The following is a 22335-nucleotide window of genomic DNA, read 5'->3' on the forward strand; positions in this document are numbered from 1 at the left end:
TAACTAAGTGGTGAAACAATTGCCCATACCCCCTTGTTAAGTTCTACAGCATGCTCAGTGATAGCAGGGCAAATGTTACTGTTGAAGACTATTTGCATCCATAAAGTCATTCTAATGATAGTTTACAATTGGGCATACACATTTAAAATGTTGGACAGCAATTATAGATCAGAAACTTCCTGGCAGATTAAAACTGTGTGCCAGACCGAGACTCGAACTTGGGACCTTTGCCTTTCGTGGGCAAGTGCTCTACCAACTGAGCTACCCAAGTACGACTCACGCCCCATACTCACAGCTTTACTTCTGCCAGTACCTCGTCTCCTACCTTCCAAACTTTACAGAAGCTCTTCTGCAAACCTGCAAAACTAGCACTCCTGAAAGAAAGGATATTGCGGAGACATGGCTTAGCCACAGCCTGGGGGAGTTTTAATCTGCCAGGAAGTTTCATATCAGCGCACATTCTGCTGTAGAGTGCAAATTTCATTCTAATTATAGATCAGTTGATAAGACACAAGGGTGCACCCAAAGATGACAATATGTTTTGCAATGCTGGAGCTTACAGCAGGATATATTAACAGTAAAGAGCATAATGAAGCCATTACAACATGAATGAAATATGTGCAAGATGGAAATTCAGAATAAAAGGATTTTATTAAGCTTTTGGGCACCCATAGGCATAATGAACACAAAAGTGCACCAAACTGAAGTATATGTGTTATCTTTATTTGAAACAAAATACAAATGTTGTTATAATAATGTGCATGTGATGATTGTAAAATGTTAATTGGCAATGATGAAAATGAGTATGCATATATTTTCTTCTGATGCAGACATATAATTAAAACCACATTCTGGTACTTGAAAATGGAGTGATAATCCTGAAGTGCAAACAAAACAAAAATATAGTGCCTGGAGATCATTCACTGCCATTACTGTTTTGTTTATGCTGTGCATTAGTGTAATGCCATAGCATAAGTTCTTGGCCTCACAAAGAAAAATCTAAATTGTGAAGACATGCATATGTTTTCCTCTGATACAGACATATAATTGAAACCACATTCTGGTACTTGAAAATGGAGTGATAATCCTGAACTGCAAATTTTTCATCTTACTCACCTTCTTAATCTGTACATGTAGTTCAAAAAATTTCCACTTCTCTGATACACTCAGTAAAATAAAGTTATCCAAATGTACAAATAACTTTGTTATCTCAGTCTAAATTTTATCAGACAATGTCAATTTTCATCCTACCAGTGATTTCATCAAGACTGGGAGCAAAATGCAATTACTGGAGTTCAGATATTGTGAATGTGGCTAATGTGAAGTCTCTCTGAAATGAAGATCTTTCATGCTTCCATAAAAAGTGTGCTGAAGAAAATATTTTATTGATAAAAAGAGAACTTTTTTGTCAGAAGTGGGTGTTTAGAAAACAAATATAAATCTTAAATTTGTCCAACATTGAAGTATAATACACCTCAGGGATGGTTCAGCCTTTCTGGTGATAATATGTGAACCATACCTTGAGAGTTCTGGAAAGGTAGAGATGACTTGTCCTGCAAACGTTTGCTTCCCTGAGTGGAATTTCAAAGTTTTCCAGACGCTGCTTCAATCCCTCCTTCAATGCTGGTACATAATTTTAATTCCATGCTTCATCTACTGCCATAAAATGCCAAATAAACTCACTGTAATTACTTTTAAATAAGTATAAACAATATTCAGCAATGATAATAAGAGGGAACATTTGTATGTTGGTTCACAGGCATAGTATCCATGGAGCAGAGAGCTTTGCCACACCCACATCATAATAAATGCGGTTACAGAGCCCATGTTTAATACAAAATTTTTTCTTGTTTTTACCCATACTATCTCCTCCCAAAGTATGGAAAACACAGAGCTTACAGTAGAAAATATTTGTTTCACTGAATCAAAGATGAGGAAGTGCTCTTACCTCTTAAGGTTTGCATTTTAGAGCCCATATTTACTGAACAATTTTTTCTTGTTTTGGTCCTATTACCTTGCAACCCAAAGTATGAAAAGCATACAGCTTGCAATAGAAGAGATTTGGATCACAGTGCTGTAGATGAAGACAATATTGGACTGCCTGTGTTGTTAAGAAGAATAATGCAATGTTCCTTCAGACATACACATATGTCTGAAGGAACAAGCACTGCAGCAACTACAACCATTATGAAACACATGAAATGTATTTGCAATTGCAAACAATCATGAGCTGTATAGGGGAATGACGACATTTAAAATTTGTGCCAGACCAGAATTTGAATTCAGATCTCCTGCTTTATGTAAGTGGTCACCTTAACCGCTTTGGCTACAAGTGCACAACGAACAGGCAGACCAGAACTTCCATATGTTATCATCGTTCCTGTGTTACAACCTGTGCTTGTTCACACCTTATGCAATTTCCATATACGTAATGACATTTTAATTGAAAGCTGCATCGTCACGTATAAAGGAATTTTGCAGCATTCTTCTTAACAACACAGGCACTGTATTATTGTATTTATCTGCCAATACTAGGCAGCAACTTTTAATAAAATGTCCTCCCGAATTACATAATGTGTGTACGAGTTCAGGTTGTGATGCAGGAACTACAACTTAAGGACATTTAGGTCTGGCCATTAGTTGTGCACTGATAGCCAAAGCGGTTAAGGTGACAACTCATGTAAAGCTGGAAATCCAGATTTGAGTCTCAATCCAGCATAAATTTTCATTGTTGTCAATCCGTTATACAGTTGTTCTTATATGCAACTGTAAATACATTTCATGAAACTGAAGGTGTGGGTTTTAGAGCCCAAAGGATAGGATAGGACACAATTTTTTTAGAGCCCAAGTTTACTAGAAATTTTTCCTCCTAGTGATCATTCCTGTCATATCCCAGAATATTTACCATTCCTCCTGGGGTACTCTGTGTAGTCATACAATGCAGGCCCACCTAGCTAGCCACATGGTCTAACGAACTGCTTCCTGAGCGGGAAGGCATGCCAGTCCCCGGCACGAATCCGCCCGGTGGATTAGTGTCAAGGTCCGGTGTGCTGGCCAGCCTGTGGATGGTTTTTAAGGCGGTTTTCCATCTACCTCAGTGTATGTGGGCTGGTTCCCTTTATTCAGCCTCATTTACACTATGTCGGTGATTGCTGCACAAACACTGTCTCCACGTATGAGTACACCATAATTACTCTACGGCACAAACATTTCGGGTTACACTCGTCTGGTATGAGACATTCCCAGGCAGGTCCACTGGGGGCCGAACTACACAATAACCCTGGGTTCGATGTGGGGCGGCGGTGGGGTGGGTGGACTGCTGTGGCCTGTTGTGGGGTTGTGAACCACTGAGGGCTACGGTGGGACGAAGCCTCTTTGTCATTTTTAGGTCTCTGGTTTCAATACACAATACACATACAATTCAGGTGGTTTTTGTTTTTTGGGCATTAGAATGTGGTCCAATGCATATTTCTCTGCCCAAATTTTTGTCTCCTAATGCTGAAGACATCATTGGAGGCTATAACAACTCAGAAAGCTGTCATAATCTCAAACAAACTCAGCAAGCTGAACAGCCCAAGTTTCCGATTGAGATTGTAATTGCTTTCTGAGGTGTTACAGCTTCTAATGACGGCTCCAGCACTGGAAGACAATACATTACACAGAGAAATGTGTTGTCATCCACAACAGAAGAAGCATAAAACAAAAATCACTATACCATACATTGCTGTCACAATCTCATTAGTAATGCAGGTTTCTACACCACACACACACACACACACACACACACACACACACACACACACACAGTTTCTGTATCACAAAAGTAGTGTCTGATCTATAAGACATGTCCAACACACACACACACACACACACAGAGATATATATATATATATATATATATATATATATATATATATATATATATATATATATATATATATATATATATATATATATATATATATATATATATATATATATATATATAGTAATACTTCATCACAGTTTGTAATTCAATATGATCCGTACTTCACAACAATTTATACACTTGAGTGTTTACCTGTTTACCACTAACAAGCAACTTTACTGTGTGCCATTTAAGGAGCTGTACTTTCCACAGTCTCTGGTATTTTGGCCACATTTGAACCACCTCTGTGTTAAACTTAGAGCTTTTAGACTTGCCTCACTTAAATTTTCAGACAGATACTTCCCCTTTTCTGCTGTAACCAGTACTAGTCCATGAGATCCATGAAATGCCACTTAGGTATGTTTACTAAAGGATATTGTTATAACCTTTAATCACTAATAAAGTGCGTGGATATACAAAAGTAGAAACACTAGCGGGTTACATGTTACTAACTCCGTATCTGTCATTCGACTGCCGTGCCGTGACATGCGGCCGGCGCCGTTAATAACCAGGTGGCGCTCCTGCGCTCGGCCGAGTTGCAGAGCTCCTCTATCGCCGTGTTCGCGTACTAACGTAGCGGCACTTTTAAATGTCGTGGCACTGTCACAACACTTTTCCCTCCTTGAAAAAAAAAAAACGCTCACTGCCGTGGAGACACGGACAGCGCGGAGACATCCATGGCCTCTTGGGAGGTCCCGAGAAGATCCCGCGGAGAAACACGAGAGTAAGGTCGAAAATGTCCAGGACGGAAGCTTGCACATGGAACGTGCCTCCTGGACGAGATGATGGGTGAAAACTCCGGAGCAGCATCCATAGGTGTCGTGGACCTGGGGGTGTGCTCCAGTGAGATGGGTCCCGGAGAAGGCGGCGTTGCGACTGGGGCCGGTTCCGGCATACTCGGAAGCGGTAGCGACGGCGGCGGCAGCAACCCGCCCGGAAGATCGGCAGCAGCGACAGGACTGGTTTCTCGGGCTGGTGGAGACGAAAGAAGGGGCGGTGGTACCGGCGTGGCCACCACTCGTGGGCGCATCTGGTCGTAATGGCGAACAACCATGCCGTCGTCCGTACGTATTTCACAAAGCCGGCGGCCGCGAAGAGCCTGGACCACCCCTGCAATCCATTTAGGGCGAGATCCATACCCCCGTGCCCACACTTCGGCGCCCACCGGGTATTTTCCCGCACTAGGGGACACAGCACAAGGCCTGACAGGGTGAAGCAGATGCAGTAGGGTGCGCGGTTGGCGGCCATGCAAGAGTTCAGCAGGGCTGCGATCACCCAGAGGCGTGAAGCGATAAGAACTCAGAAATTGCAACAGAGCGTCATCTGTGGAAAAATCACTAAGGAATTTTTTCATTTGGCTTTTGAAAGTGCGGACAAGGCGCTCGACCTCCCCATTCGATTGCGGATGGAAGGGCGGTGCTGTAACATGATGAATCCCTTGTCCAGTACAAAAATCACGGAAGGCCTGCGAAGAGAACTGAGGGCCATTGTCCGTGACAATCGTGGATGGAAGACCTTCTAGCGCAAAGATTTTCGACAAAGCCAGCGTCGTCGCCGCGGTGGTGGGCGACGGACATCGAACAACAAACGGAAACTTCGAGAAGGCGTCAATCAACAGTAGCCAATAAGTGCCGAGGAAGGGGCCGGCAAAGTCAGCGTGCACCCGTTCCCACGGCTGCGCCGGATCAGGCCACGGAGAGGGCAGAGTACGAGGCGCAGCCAGTTGTTGAACACACTGATCACACGCAGCGACCATGTGGGCGATGTCCGAATCGATACCGGGCCAATAAACGTGCCTGCGGGCCAGGGACTTAGTCCGAGAAATCCCCCAATGGCCCTCATGCAATAGTTTGAGAACATCTTTGCGAAGAGAGGCGGGCACCACAACCCGTGGAGATGCGCCATCCGTGGCCAGAAGAACAACACCCTCACGAACAGACAGACGAAGGCGCAAGGCATGGTAGTTGTGAAGGGGATCCGACGCCCGGCCCTTGGTCCTGTCCGGCCAACCCCGCTGAACAAAACCGATCACCTGACGCAGGACCGGGTCCCGCGCAGTAGCCGACGCGACCTGCAAACCTGTAAGTGGAAAACCCTCGACCGCACGACGTTCTTCCTCATCAATGTGGAAACAGAGGAGTTCATCTCGATCGAAAACCGGGTCGGGGCCCATCGGCAAACGCGACAACACGTCAGCGTTGGCGTGCTGGGCTGTGGGGCGATAGTGAATCTCATAGTGAAAACGAGACAAGTATAAGGCCCAACGTTGCAGGCGGTCAGCTGCCTTATCCGGAAGCGACGCCGAGGGGCTGAACAGATAGACCAGCGGCTTGTGGTCGGTGATGAGGTGAAACTTAGAACCATACAAAAAAACGCTGAACTTTTTCAGAGCATAAATGATAGCGAGCGCCTCCTTTTCTATTTGAGAGTAACGCCGTTGGGCATCGTTGAGGGTCTTGGAAGCGTAGGCGATGGGTCGTTCCAACCCATCCTCATACCGATGGGCGAGAACAGCCCCTAGGCCATACTGTGATGCGTCAGTCGCCAGAACCAAGTGCTGACCCGGACGGAATGTGGCAAGACAAGGCGCCGACTGCAAATGAGCCTTCAGGCGGACAAAAGCCTGCTCACACTCGGCGGACCAACAGAAAGGAACGTTTTTGCGTAACAGCTGATGCAGAGGATGAGCCACCGCCGCCGCAGAGGGAATGAATTTGTGATAATAAGCAACCTTGCCTAGAAACGCCTGAAGTTCTTTGACCGTAGACGGCCGGGGTAGAGCGGTAATGGCCGCAACGTGCTGTCGTAGAGGACGTATACCCTCACGGGACAAGTGGAAACCAAGATACACAATGGAGGGTTGGAAGAGCTGAGACTTGTCCAGATTGCACTTCAACCCTGCTGAATGCAGAACCCGAAACAGTGAACGCAAATTGCAAAGGTGCTCCTCAGTGGAGGCCCCCGTGACAACAATGTCATCCAGGTAGTTGATGCAGCCGGGAACGGGCACCGTGAGCTGTTCCAAAAACCGCTGAAAAATGGCCGGCGCGCTAGCGACGCCAAATGGTAACCGCTGGTACTGATACAACCCACAAGGAGTGTTGATGACGAGAAATTCCTTGGAAGATGCATCCAACGGCAACTGATGGTACGCCTCCGATAAGTCAAGTTAGGAAAAGAACTGGCCCCCAGCGAGCTTGGTAAATAACTCCTCAGGACGGGGAAGAGGATAAGTGTCAATGAGGCTTTGAGCGTTGACAGTGGCTTTAAAATCACCACACAATCGCAGACTCCCGTTTGGTTTAGAAACCACCACGATGGGCAATGCCCATTCGCTGGAGGTAACAGGAAGGAGAATCCCCGAAGCTGTTAACCTGTCTATCTCAGCTTTGACAGGCGCACGCAACGCCACCGGAATAGGGCGTGCCCGGAAAAATTTAGGGCGAGCCGTAGGTTTAACAGTAATGTGGGCTTCAAAATCCTTGGCCCGACCCAGACCAGCAGAGAACACGGATGAGAATTCAGAACACAAGCCATCCAGCTGTTGATACGGAATGTCCTCAGATATGAGGTGCACATCATCATCAATGGAAAACCCGAACAACTGGAAAGCATCATAACCGAACAGGTTTTCAGTGCCCGCATGATCCACCACATAAAACGTGAGGGGCCTAACAACAGACTTGTAGGCAGTGGAAGCATCAAACTGGCCAACGATAGGAATTTTCTGCTTATTATAAGTTCGTAGATTGCGCGTAACTGGAGACAAGGAAGGGGAGCCTAACTCCAAATACGTGCGAGAATTAATGAGAGTTACTGCAGAGCCAGTGTCCACTTGCATGCGAATGTCTTTATGCAGAACACGAACAGTAACAAACAACTTATTCGTTTGAGAAAGCACACAGTTAACATCCATGTCCGATGCCTCGTCCTCGTCGACAGGAACTTTAGGGGACTGACACACAGAAGCAATGTGGCCTTTTTTCCTACATGAATTACACGTGGCCCAACGTTTTGGACACGCGGCTCTGTCATGCTGTACGAAACAACGTGGACAAGAAGGAAGGGCGGAACGAACCTGCTTCTGTGGTTGCTGTTTTCGCTGCGAGCGTGGCGGCCCAACGCGACGTTGTTGACGCGAGTGCACCGCCGCCACATCGTCGTTTCCCTGTGAAACAGGCACATTGTCTGCGTCGAAAGTGGTTTGTACAGCGCCTAAATCACACCACGCGTCTATTTGCGCACCAGCAGCGTGAGACACTTCAAACGATTGAGCGATGATGAGAACTGCCGACAACGACAGGTTTGGCAATTGTAAGGCACGTTGCCGAACTTCTTTATCAGGAGCAAGCCGTAAAATAGCGTCCCGAACCATTGAATCAGCGTAAGACTCATGATGAGTGTCCGTGACAAACTGACATTTCCGACTCAGACCGTGTACTTCCGCCGCCCAAGCCCGGTAAGATTGATGGGGCTGTTTACGACACCGGTAGAAAGCCACGCGGGCGGCAACGACATGGGTGTTTTTTCGGTAATAGTTAGACAATAAGTCACACATTTCTTGGAAGGACAGAGAGGCAGGTTCCCGCAGAGGGGCTAACTGAGATAGCAGCTGATAGATCCGTGGGGAAATCCAAGATAGAAATAACGACTTACACATAGGAGCGTCGACAACGCCGAAAGCCAAGAAGTGTTGCCGCAAACGCTTCTCATAATCCTCCCAGTCTTCAGCGGCCTCGTCATAAGGAGGGAACGGAGGCGGAGAAGAGGAAGACAGACGATGAGTAAGCGACGTCGACAACGCCTGAATAGCAGCCGTCAGCTGTGTTTGTTGCGCCTGAATAGCAGCCGTCAGCTGTGTTTGTTGTTCAAGAAGTGCTTGCATAAGCTGTTCCATGTCTGCCCCGACACGAACACACAAGTCCACAACGCAGGAAAAAAATATCACATCCTCGTCGCCAAAAGTGTTATAACCTTTAATCACTAATAAAGTGCGTGGATATACAAAAGTAGAAACACTAGCGGGTTACATGTTACTAACTCCGTATCTGTCATTCGACTGCCGTGCCGTGACATGCGGCCGGCGCCGTTCATAACCAGGTGGCGCTCCCGCGCTCGGCCAAGCTGCGGAGCGCCTCTATCGCCGTGTTCGCGTACTAACGTAGCGGCACTTTTGAATGTCATGGCACTGTCACAACAGATATAGCCGCCATTTGACTGTACAATTTATCATGAGATCTACATTTTAAGTGTTACAAACGTCAAAAATCATTTAACTGGTGTGGACCGCAAGTCCTTGTTAAAATATACATCTTTGGTTATGTAAACCCAATGCTTTGTAAGTAAAAGTGATAACATTTTTGTGATATGTTAATTGGCTGGTGACTTGCATACTTTATTAACAGGATAAGGCTGTGAAATAAAACGGGTAACTTTATCTAGTTTCACTGTTTCTATGCAGTAATCAACATAAACATAAGTGAAACAGCTGTCAAAGATCATCACAGCGACATTACATTATGCATCGTGCAATCTATGGTATATCAGGGAACCAGGTAGTGGAGCTGTTTATTTAACAAGCTGCTTACATTATTTCTGTAAGGTACAAGATGACACTGTATTATATGGCATGGAGAACCAACTACACACTGTGCATGTGAAGATCATGACATACACCATTGTAATTTAAGGGACAGAAGTTCAACTTGTGAGAACATTAAATATGTGATACATGGTTTGTTATAATAATGTACAGTTATAAATATCATTAAGGATTACAACCACCATTCATAAGAGCATGTCTCATACAACTCCACAATATAAAATTAATGATTGTAAACATCATTGAAGGTTACAAACCCCTTTACACAGAACCCTTAAAGATTCTCATAAAAGATGAAGCATTCAAGATGACAAAAGGCAAAAAAGGGGTGCATACTTAAATAATATTGCAGTATAGATTGTATATATATGAGTAATGTGAGTGGTTTGATTTATTTCTGGTAATTCTAATCCGGATCTTACCCTTGCCTGCTATGCCCACCTCAGCGCCCTTGCCCTCTCCTCTCCACAGACGCTTTTTCCTCTTTTGTATTCCTGAATGCTTGATCTTTTATGAGAATCTTTAAGGCATCTATATAAAGGGGGTTATAGCATTTAACGGTGTTTATAACAATTTATTTTATATTATGGACCAAGTATCTTGTGTAAGGTGGTTGAAATCCTTAACAATGTTTATAATTATTTATTTTTGTAATGGACCATGTGTCAAATATTTAACACTCTCACAAGGTTGAATGTCTATCTCTCTTAAATTACAATGGTGCATGTCATGAACCTCACAATTTCTACGTCTTTTAAATTACAGTGGTGTATGTGTACGTCATGATCTTCACATGCACACTGTGAAGTTGATTCTCCATGCCATATACTGTATTTACTTGAATCTACGCTTCACTTTTTGTCTGGTTTTTGTAATCCAAAAAACCGCCTGCAGCTTAGAATCGAGTGCAAAGTAAGCACAAGTTCTGAAAAATGTTGGTAGATGCCGCCACAACTAACTTCTGCTGTCAAATATATGTAGCAGTACACAGGCATGTTTTGTTGGAACAAAGATAAATACTGGCGCCAAAACCTCTGTGTCAGTAAATAAATTTAAAAAAAAAAAAAAAACGGTAGAAGACGAGCTTTTTTCTCCCGCCCCAAGGTTTGACCACTGCAGTTTCATACATTGTCCAATGAAGTACCGTAAATAGAAATTCTGTATTGTTCATCTTCAAATGTAGCAGCCTTTCAAATATTCATAGCAACAAAAATAAATTTCTTTACACAAAATTACCAACAATGCACAAGGCTCTAGGATTGTTGCACGAGTTGATATGCTGGGGCTCATTAAGATTTCACGTAGCGGCACCTATTGCTTCATGGAATTTTGTGAAGTGCTTATTGATGTTAGTGAACTATAGTGAAGTGCTTCATTATAGTACCAAATCCAAGAGGGGAGATATTTCTTTCATGGAACAAAGATCTAATCATGCTGCAGGTCTGCAGTTCGGGATTGATGAGAGCAACGTCAGGCAATGGCAACTGCAGAGAAACAAATTATTTGAATGTTCAAGTAACATAAAAGCATTTAGTAGGCCAAAGTGTGGTTGATATCATGCGCAAGAAATAATTTTAAATGAATTTGTTAAGGAACATCGTCAGAAATTCCTGCCTGTGAATGCTGAAATTTTTAAAATTAAGGCACATGAAATTACTAGAGAGCAAAAAATCAAAAATGTTAAGGCTAGTCACAGCTGGATTGATCTGTTTATGAAGCACTGGGGTTTTTCGCTTCAGAGGTGAACCGTTGCACAGAAGCTGCCGAAAAATTATGAAGAAAAACTTCTGGAATTTCAGCGCTTCGTAATTAGGCAGTGCACAGAAAAGCAATACCTTCTTGGTCAGGTAGGAAATGCTGACCAAACTCCCGTATATTTTGACATGTTGTCAAATTATATGGTTTACACCAAAGGAAGGAAAGACATAAGTGTTCTTACATCAGGGGGTGAAAAACGGCAGATGTCTGTCATGCTTGCTTGCACAGCAGATGGACATAAATTACACCCATTCATAGATTTCAAGTCAAAGACTTTACTGAAATCAGAAGTGTTTCCAAAAACTGTAATTGTATGAGCAAACAAAACTGGGTGATTTTCAGAGGACAAGGTGCTGGAATGTATTTGGCGCGTGTGGAATCATCATCCTGGCGCAATGCTTGGTTTATGGCAGTCTGTTGGTATTAGATGCGTACGCAGGCCATACAACACCTGCAGTAAAACAAAAATTAGAGGAAAGCAAAACAGACTTGGCAGTAATTCCAGGTGGGATGATGTCATTTCTGCGACCACTTGATGTCTGTTTAAATAAACCATTTAAGAACAAGCTTAAACGCATGTACACAGACTGGCTTTCGAAAAGCAACGGACAACTAACACCAACAGGATGTGTAAAACGGGCAAGTTTGTCGCAAGTTTGCCGATGGATTTATGATGCATGGAAGCGTGTTCCAAATCAGACTGTGCAACAAGAATTTAAAAAATGTTTGATATCCAATGCACTACATGGTATGGAGGATGATGCTCTGTATGAAGAAATGAGCAACATAGAATCGAGTGATAGTGATTCAGAATCATGACTGAGATTTTAAACATTTTGTATAAGATGTATTACAAACCAAATAAAATTTTGTTTTAAATTTCAGCATTTAATTTCTAAGTTATTTTCATTCTTATTTTATAAGTGTTGCTACTCTGCATTGCACTTTGCATTCCTGTTGGCTGGGTGTATTTTCTATACATAACTTTCAGCACAATAATTTTTGTATCATGGATTGTAGTCTCTGTAGCTGATAACAATAGCATCTGACATTACAAAAGTGGAAGCTTCTAAGTGAACCATCATCTGGACAAGTTAGCCATCAGTGATGACATCAACGAGATTTCTTGATATCTTCATGACTGTTATCCACAGAGAATTTGCATCATGGGTGGCCTCACTTCCATAAATGGTCACCTTGCTTGGTTTTCCTAAATTCAGCATTCATACTAGTGTCTGGTACTTCTGTAGTAGTAAATCTAACAGGGAATGGCTACAGCATGTTGGAGAGCAACCTCATCTATGGTACAGTGATGCGCTTTGTCTCACAGGTTGACTACAATCATATGCATTTGACTAGCATCAACAGAACTGTTTGATGGTTGATGTCTGTCAGCATAATACTTGTCATAAATTCACCTTCTTTTTCTGCAGTTGCTTACGAGTCCAGGGCATGCAGAGTGGAAACACACTGGTGTGTCATTCTCTGTCCTCCAAATGTCTGTTCTTCTGTGGGACACAGTACTTGGCAGAGGATTTGGTAGTAGCTACATTAGTCTGGGACTGGGTTGTTGTCTGACAGCTATGAGTCCTAGTTAGCCAAGCCCATTCTTCCGGGCATGTTTAGCTGGTGGCAGAGGTTAGTGCTAAAGACTGATACACCTCTTCCTCAATATTCTCTACTACCTCCTGATGCACCAGGTCAACATCAAAGGCTGCTGTCTCTTCTATACTCAGTGAAAAATTTCTGGCTGCCATCCATTGCTGTGTCTCTTCTCTTACTATCCTGTGTACGAGAGAGGTGAGCTTGTGGTGGTCTCCTATGACTGTCACACGGGCAACATTCAACAGTCGAGCATGTCTCTTTCACCAGGCCTCCCCACCCCACCCCATACCACCACTCCCCACCCCTGTGAGTGTGTTTTATTATTATTATTATTATTGTATTTCCACATTGTGCTGGCACCATTTGATGAATTCGTCTGTTGTGATATACTTTAACAGAAGTGCTTGCATATGTCTTCTGCAACTCTTTTCATCAAATGTGGATTTTGTCCAGTTCTGTCATATTCAGATACATGATGTGGCACAGGGTCAAATCATTTTTTATCTACAACTGTGCCATTCCACCATGACATTTGACCTTGTTCGATTCTTCCACCAGGTGGACTTGCCACTGATTGTCACCAACCATTTTCTTCAGTTCAGCCTGGTATTTTGTCCCAGCTATTGAGTTTCTCTTCATTATTCTTAAACTAGTGCTGGACTGTTCCCTCTAGATAAAGGTACACATTTGCAAAACACATCATATCATCCCACTTGTTCTATTTGGTGACTCAGCTGAGTCCCTTGAGGCAAATGTTTGGTTCCTGACAAGTATCTCCGGAAAACACTGATAGGTGCCTGATGTGCAGCTGAGTTACTGCTGTTTTGGACTGCATCTGTCTCCTGAATATATGGGTCTTATGAATGATGTACAGTTTGTATTCAGGTTCCTCTCTGTGTAAGACTGCTGTTATGTTGCCCAATTGGAGCCATGCATCTCCACCAAACAATGTCACATCAAAACCACAATCAATTCCAAACTGGAACTCAGGGTTATCAATGAATTACAACTCTTACAACGCAAAGCATGTTTACTACTGACACCAACACAGAACTACAAGAGAACTGAATTCCTGAACATAGGTTGCTGCTATTTATACAAATATAGAATATTCCAGACTGTACTATTTCTACATATTCCAGAATATACAAACATTAAACACGTAAGATATCTTCAGAACCTTACAGAAACAATGAATAGCAAACAACAAAAAAATACTGTTGTTCAGGGTTGAACTGGTGGCCCGCGGCATGCCAGTAACACTAACCACCACAGCACACTGAATGATACTACAACTCACGGAAATATTTAAGTACATCTATAAGTGCCACAGATGTCTTAGTGAGCTTTACAGACATCATAGTTTCTACTGCAGATGTCAAATGTCATTAACTATTAATATCGTAAAAAACTGACAATTATTCAAGGATTTTGTTATTGACACTTCATCACTCATAAATGTGAGCAGGCAGGCATGTTATGTCTGTTTAAAATGTGCACTGTACAAGAGGAATATTTGGAAAAAATGATTCCTCAAGTTCCTTAATAATCTTCAGATGATTTATTTGAGAACGACTCAGATTGGACTGCCTGAAAATGGGGTGAAGGCTTGATTTGTTTCAAGTGTTATTGCTGCATATGTTTCTAGTATTATTTTCATGGAAAGGTGGTAAGAGAAGATATAGTCTGTCATGAAAAGGATTAATTTCAAACACGGAATGACAGCAGAAAGGACTTCGCATACGAGTGTAATGTTGAAGTCAGTATCCCTCCTTTCTTCAAGTTGTACCATTTGCACTGCATTATTAATGATAAACATAATTTTAATTGTAATCTTTCTGTTTTAGGTGTCTATTTGGCACATATACTGGTTATGGAAAAATAGAAATATAAAGACCATGTCTCTGCATATGTATTTACATTTTTTATGTAGTAAATACTGTAAATATGAGTTTAATCTGTTTACTCAGTTTCTACACTATCAATACAAATGCTCGTATCTAAATGTGGAAAAATCCAGGAAACCTAAAAAAGTTATAAAATTGCAACTAGAGGTTGGTACAAACAAGATGTAGATGTATACACTGTAATAAGACCTGAGGAAAAAAAGGCAAACAGATTTTAGACTGTCCATAAATAATGGAGATTTCTGACATCGCCAGCACTGTAAATGTAGTGACTGAGTGACTGGTAGAACATGTTCGTACAGTAATTATTAAGAACAGTCACATCATGATATTGAGGCTTACTTTCCAGTTTACATAAACAATACTGCATGAAATCATTTCCAGAAAAGCTGGCAAGTTTCTGTAACAAGGGTATGCACAGACAAGACTCACACTTTGAAAAGTGTCTTAGCAATGGAAGAATTTTCATATGAGTAGCCAGTTGAATGTTCTCTTACTTAAAATAAATGCCACTGATATTGTGCTGAAACTTATTTTCAACATGATACTCAATTGATCAGTGAGGGAATAACTAAACTAATATGTGTTCATAGGTTTTCCCAGCAAATATGCCAACTGAAAGTGTCTTAGGCATGCAGATAGATTGATTCATCATTGTAGAACAAATTTTCAATGGAATAACGTGCCATTATCACCTGATGATGGTGGTGCATTATGCCATTGAAAATTCATTCTACAACAATCATTCAATCTGGCTGCATGCCCGAGAGACTTTCAAGTAACTAAAATTACTTCATATGTATTAAGCTAACTTTCTCATAGCATTAATGTGGCATTCAAAGTCTCACTTACCAACAGCATCATATGGACGTTTACAAATAAAAGCATCTGCATACAGCTCATTGCAGTCTCTTGCACTCCAATAAAAATAATCAGTTTCACACGCTGTTGTCATCTCATCCAAAATACATGGGAATGTTCGACTGATTACAATACATAATGGATGTGTAGCAGTAGCTGGTGGAGTCTCAAGTTCAAGTTGCCAACCTAGAACAGCAAGACTAAATAAAAATGTAAATGGACAGAAGAATTGTAATGGTAACATAAATTACTAATCTATTTGGAACAATTCCAGAAATAATTCATATAAACTGTTTCATTACAAAGAAATAAACAGAGGTGATTAATAGCAAAGACTCTCTTGCAGTTGAAAGATGCATGACATATAGATACACACAACAACAAAGGCAACAAAACACACACACACACACACACACACACACACACACACACTGTTTAATTGCAGTTGTCCAAGCAGACAAGTATGCAGGAGAGGAAAGGAGTGTTGCAACTGGGAGGTGTTTATTTGTGAAGACAAGGACGGATTAGGAGATGTTGGGCAGCAGGAGAGCAGGGACGATAAGTAGACCTCAGTGGCAGTGGAAAATAAGGATTAAATATAGTAATAAGCATAAAATGGATGTGTGAAGCTTGGAAGTCCAAGTGGGTTGTAACAACATTACAATGTAGTTGGACAGGATAATGAAAATGTACAGGTGTATCTGTATTTCATACTAGGTGGCTTTGAAGAACAGCACTGGTTGAAAACTTAGCAATATTTTCAGTCTTGTTTATGGGCCTGTTGACCATGCAATGCCCAACGATACTATGAGTTGTTACCTTCACTATTTCGATTATTTACATTCCACCAAGGGGTTTCCATTACCATATAAAATTTCCCTTTTCCTTTCCCATGAATGATACTGACACAAGAGAGTAATGGAATGGAATGGTGACAGTGAAGGTAGGTGGTGATATTTTTTGGAAATATGGACGGGACCAAGAAAAATGAAATTTCCTGATTATAGGAAACCAACATTCTAACAACCGTAAAAGACATTATTTTATCGGATGTCTCAATCTGATTGAAAGTAATAGAAAATTGATTTTAGTCCATAGATGATATGAAGGGAAGTAAAGTTAGAAAAGAATAGGAAACTCATGAAATGTTGACGAAAATGTAGCATCAAATAATGGGGAAAAATATAGAAGATCAGGTAAATCAACATAGAACAAAGATAGGAAAACTGATGGAAAAGTGTGAGGTAATAGAGACATTAAAGAAGTAAGGAAATTATGAAATTTTGTACAGGAGAGTTAAAGAAAGAGTATTTGAATATGAGAAAAGAAATATTAATTGAATGGCGACTGATCATAATGAGATAATTACACTTTCTGAGCAATGAGAAGTGTTTAACATACCAAAATAGTAGACTGAAGAGCTGAGTGAAAGAAAACAAAAGGAAAGGTGCCTGCCTACTGAAGAAGACAAATTGCTGGATGATGATGAAGATTAGAAAGGTTACCACATTCTGAAAGACAAAGCAGTAAAGAGTCTTAATGAAATGAAAGACAAAAAGGCAAGTGGAATAAATGAGCAACAAGCATAAATATTTATTGGTGCTGTAAGTATGGGAATAAGGGTGTTATGTAAATGAACATGTGAAAGTGGGACACAGCCAAAACAATTCTTGATGACAATCATTATTCTAATTGAGGGAAAAAGCATCAGCCCATCAGTATTGTTGCACCCCAGGTGGCCACCATTGGTCAACTGCTTCCTCTCAACAGTCACTGCTGCTGGCCCATTGGCTTCACTAATGCTGCTGCTCCCACTGGGTTTCTGCCATGTTGCCATCACAGCTCACATCAGACTCCTGCCGAGCTGACTCTGTTGCTTCCACACCCTGCGGCGCTTCTAGCACTGCTCCACACTGAACTGCAGCCAAGCTGGTGTTGAAGCATCACTAGTCACCTACTAAACTCAGATCACAACATCGTACCAGACTGCGGCCAAGCCAGTGCCGCAATACATGGTGGGCTCCTGCCAATCCTGCACCCGCAACATCACACTGAGCACCAGCCACACCCCAACCACAGGATCACACTGGGTGCCAGCTGCACTCTCACCCCAGCATCATGCCAGGCACTGGGTGCATCCTTGCTGTAATGTCACACAAGTCGACAGCTGCACCTATGCAATAGCATTATTCCAGGATCCTGCAGGCTCATGACGATGCCACTAGGACTGGCTAGTCAGCACCCTGCCCACCAGATCCAGAGGAGCATTCTCAGTTTTATTTACCAGATGTGCTATTGTTAACCTTTGCCTTTATTTGTGCAGTAAAATGTTACAGATGCCTATCTGGGAAACAGTTGTTTATTTTTAGCTAACCTTGCCACCACCTAAGGCCACAAAAGTTGACAGTGAGGCCTTTCTGTCACCACTGCCAGTATCTTCACCTGGCATTGTGTCTGGAAATGACTAGAGTTGTGTCCCACCTGGCCTTTGCCCTTCCAACATCTAGCTGAGCCTGCTGGTGCCTGATGTCTCACTGGCCCAGGGAATCCAGCCAACCTTGTCAGCATCACTGCAGCTCAAATGACCCTCAACAATCAAGCATCTGCCTTCCATCAGCCACGAATGGGTTGCTGACATCCCATCTGTCAACCCGCATCTGGCTGAGCCTGACGGCACCTGGGCTGATGATGCACCAGACCTTCTGCATCCAGCCATGCTGCCACCACCTTGATGCATGCCTTGCTTCTGGGCCAGTACCCTACTGACACCTTCAAGTCTCCGGCAACCATTGTTGATTAAGCTTGTGCCTTCCACTGGGCACAGATGCTCTGCAGGCGCCATCTTGGCCCCTGTGGCCATTGTTGGTTGACTCCTATCTCCTATCAGCTGCTGAAGTTATCACCACTTCATCAGCCCAACAACACTGTAGATGGCTGTTGTTGGTCTAACTTTTGTCTTGTACTGGTCACTGGTGCCATTCCAATGCTGACTCACTATTTTCTGCCATCCTAGGAATCACCACTACTGCTACTGTTGCTCTTCCATGCCTCCTAGGGCCCTCTCACACCCCTAATCAACTATCCACCTCCCAAGCACAGTGCACGTTTCTGCCTACTCCTCTCTTCTGAGAACCAGGACAGTGTATAGTCTCCCTTATGCTCTTCTTTGTGGTGTTGCTCTTGGCACCTTTCTGAGTGTTGCTGTGCTCCTTTGCGCACTGCACAATCAATAATGTCTTTCTGCCACATCAAGCCGCCATCCCCCAGCCTTACTTTTTCAATTTGCTTGCTCCTATACACACCATGCATTCTGGACAGTTGTCAGACTGTGGGCAGCCACCGTTGGCCAAGGCAACCTTCCATGGACCACTGACATCCTTCTGACACAACATTTTTTCTTCGTGCCCACATTGTGACCTCTGCCCTTGGCCATATCTCTGCCTTATGGATGTGTCCTTTTTGCCTACTTCCCATTTTCCAATCCAGCAATCACTGGGATTGTTCAACCACCTTATCCTCAAGGCACAGGGGTACTATATCAGGCCATTGATGGCCCAGTACACACACATCCCATGATTAGTCTCACCACATGGCTGTGGGCACTTCTCTGCCATAGATGCCAACTTCTCTGCTAGCTGTGTGCACACCACTGACACCAGCAATGTGATCATGGGACTATTCTTCATCCATGGTCACATGCTTCCACACATGGATTTTTATTTGTCTCCTTGTATAGGCGACATCATGACCACCAGCAGACAGAGGGGTCCCACTCTGGGCTTTATGTCAGCCGCATCCCATGGTCCATCAATCAGAGCCACATCACACGCCTTGGTAGCCCTTTGATATCCTCACATCTTGGGCAGCCACCATTGGTCACGTACCACCAACCACAGCAGCTGACACCTGCCAATGCTGCCACCACCTGATTTCCTTCAGTGATGCTGCCACTCCCACTGGCTTTCCACAGTAACATTGTAGATCACATTACACTCTTACTGAACTGGCACTGCCACTTCTGCATTTTACCTGGGAACAGCTGTTTATTCTGTGTTGTCCTTGCCACTATGCAAGAACACAAAGAAATATGTTCCAAATGGCTTTAATATACTGTGAAGAGCCAAAGAAACTGATACACCTGCCAAAAATCAATTAGGGTTCCCATGAGCATGCAGAAGTGCCACAACACTTGGCATGGACTTGACTAAGGTCTTGAATACTGAAAGGTCATCGAATATGAGGGAGTGACGATCTCTTCTGAACAGCATGTTGCAGGGCACTCCAGATGCACTCAATAATGTTCATGTCTGGGGAGTTTGGCGGCCAATGGAAGTATTTAAAATCAGAAGAGAGTTTCAAGAGCCACTCTGTAGCAATTCTGGATGTGTGGGGCATTGCATTCTCCTGCTGGAATTGTCTAAGTCCATCGGAATCCACAACAGACACGAAGGGATGCAGGTGATCTGACAGTGTGCTTATGTATGTGTCACCTGTCAGTCATGTCTAGACATATCAGGGGTTCCATATCACTCCAACTGCACATGTCCCACACCATTATAGACCCTCCACAAGCTTGAACAGTCCCCTGCTGACATGCAGGGTCCATGGATTCATAAGGTTGTCTCAATACCCATATACGTTCCTCTGCTTGATACAATTTGAAACAAAACTCACCCAACCAAGCAGCATGTTTCCAATCATCAACAGTCCAATGTTCGTGTTGACACACCCAAAAAAGTCATAAAGCTTTGTGTTGTGTAGTCATCAAGGGTACCCGAGTGGGCATTTGGCTCCGAAAGCACTTATCAATGATGTTTCGTTGAATGGTTTGCACGCTGACACTTGCTGATGGTCCAATGTCGAAATCTGCAGCAATTTGCAGGAAAGCTGTCACACTGATGATTCTCTTCAATCATTATTTGTCCATTCTTTCAGGATCTTTTTCTGGCAACAGTGATGTTAGAGATTTGATGCTTTACCATATTCTTGATATTCACAGTACACTCATGAAATGGTCACATGGTAAAATCCCCACTTCATTGCTATCTCAGAGATGTATGTCCCATTAGTCATTCACCGACTATAAACCCACATTCAAACTCACTTAAGTCTTGATAACCTGCCTCTGTAGCAACAGTAACCGATCTAACAATTTTGCCAGACCCTTGTTGTCTTATATAGGTGCTGTTGACCGCAGCACCATATTATGCCTATTTACATATCTCTGTATTTGAATAGCATGCCTATACTAGTTTCTTTGACACTTCAGTGTATCATACAGCACTTGGATAAGTAGAACTCTTAATTAGTGGATGTAAACTTCCATCTATGCAACTAACTGAAGGCAGCTTTTTATTGCCATATGCTTTTTGCTTCTTTTATTTATGAACAATCTCCAGTGGCCTGTACTACACACACGCTCATAAATTAAGGATAATTGCAGAATGGGGTGACACACAATGTGGCACTACCCAAAACTGGTGCTAATAGCATAGACACATAGGGAACACACATGACACAGATCTGTAAGTCCATGGTATTGGTGATAAGTTAAGAAAACCATCCCAAAACACATGTGCTACAAAATGCCACTGTTTCCCATGCATGTACCCTGACATCAATATGGGATGTGATCACCGTGCACACGTACACAGGCTGCACAATGGGTTGGCATACTCTGGATCAGTTGGTCAAGCAGCTGCTTGGGTATAGCCTCCCATTCTTGCACCAGTTCCTGTCGGGGCTCCTGAAGTGTCGTATGGGTTTGAATACATACAGCAATACATTGACTGAGAGCATCCCAAACATGCTTGATGGAGTTTAGGTCTGGAGAACAGGCAAGCCACTCAATTCACCTGATATCTTCTGTTTCAAGGCACTCCTCCATGATGGCAACTCGGTGGGGCCGTGAATTATCATCCATCAGGTGGAAGGTGGGACCCACTGCACCCCTGAAGAGTTGGACGTACTGGTGCAAAATGACATCCCGAAACACCTGACCTGTTACAGTTCTTCTGTCAAAGACATGCAGGGGTGTACGTGCACCAATCATAATCCCATCCCACACCATCAAACCATGACCTCCATACAGGTCCCTTTCAAAGACAATAAGGGGTTGGTATCTGGTTCCTGATTCATGCCAGATGAAAACCCAGTGAGAATCACTGTTCAGACTGTACATCAACTCGTCCCAACCTGGGACCACTGTTCCAATGACCATGTACTGTGTTCTTGACACCAGGCTTTACGGGCTCTCCTGTGGCCAGGGGTCAGTGGAATGCACCTTGCAGGTCTCCAGGCAAATAAACCACGTCTGTTCAGTCATCTGTAGACTGTGTGTCTGGAGACAACTGTTCCAGTGGCTCGGTAAGGTACCAAACGAGGCTACCTGCACTACTCCGTGGCTGTCTGTGGGCACTGATGGTGAGATATCAGTTTTCTTGTGGTGTTGTACACCGTGGATGTCCCATACTGTAGCACCTGGACACGTTTCCTGTCTGCTGGAATCATTGCCATAATCATGAGATCACACTTTGCGGCACACGGAGGGCCCGTGCTACGACCTGCTGTGTTTGACCAGCCTCCAGTTGCCCTAGTATTCTACCCCTCATAACGTCATCAATATGTATTCTTTGAGCCATTTTCAACACACAGTCACCATTATAATGTCTGAAAACATCTGCACACTTACTCGC

General features: G+C 43.2%; 1 protein-coding gene across 2 annotated transcripts in view; it reads right to left on the reverse strand.

Moving 5' to 3' along the window:
- LOC126412402 (serine protease svh-1-like) overlaps positions 1-22335 on the reverse strand; it is a 467630-nt gene that overhangs the window by 250260 nt on the left and 195035 nt on the right. For both annotated transcript variants that reach the window (XM_050081990.1, XM_050082000.1), the window contains one exon: positions 15632-15826. In XM_050081990.1, coding sequence (XP_049937947.1) covers positions 15632-15826 — 195 coding nt within the window. The remainder of the gene's footprint in view (positions 1-15631; positions 15827-22335) is intronic.

Source organism: Schistocerca serialis, chromosome 1, assembly GCF_023864345.2.
Source record: "Schistocerca serialis cubense isolate TAMUIC-IGC-003099 chromosome 1, iqSchSeri2.2, whole genome shotgun sequence".
NCBI lineage: Eukaryota > Metazoa > Arthropoda > Insecta > Orthoptera > Acrididae > Schistocerca > Schistocerca serialis.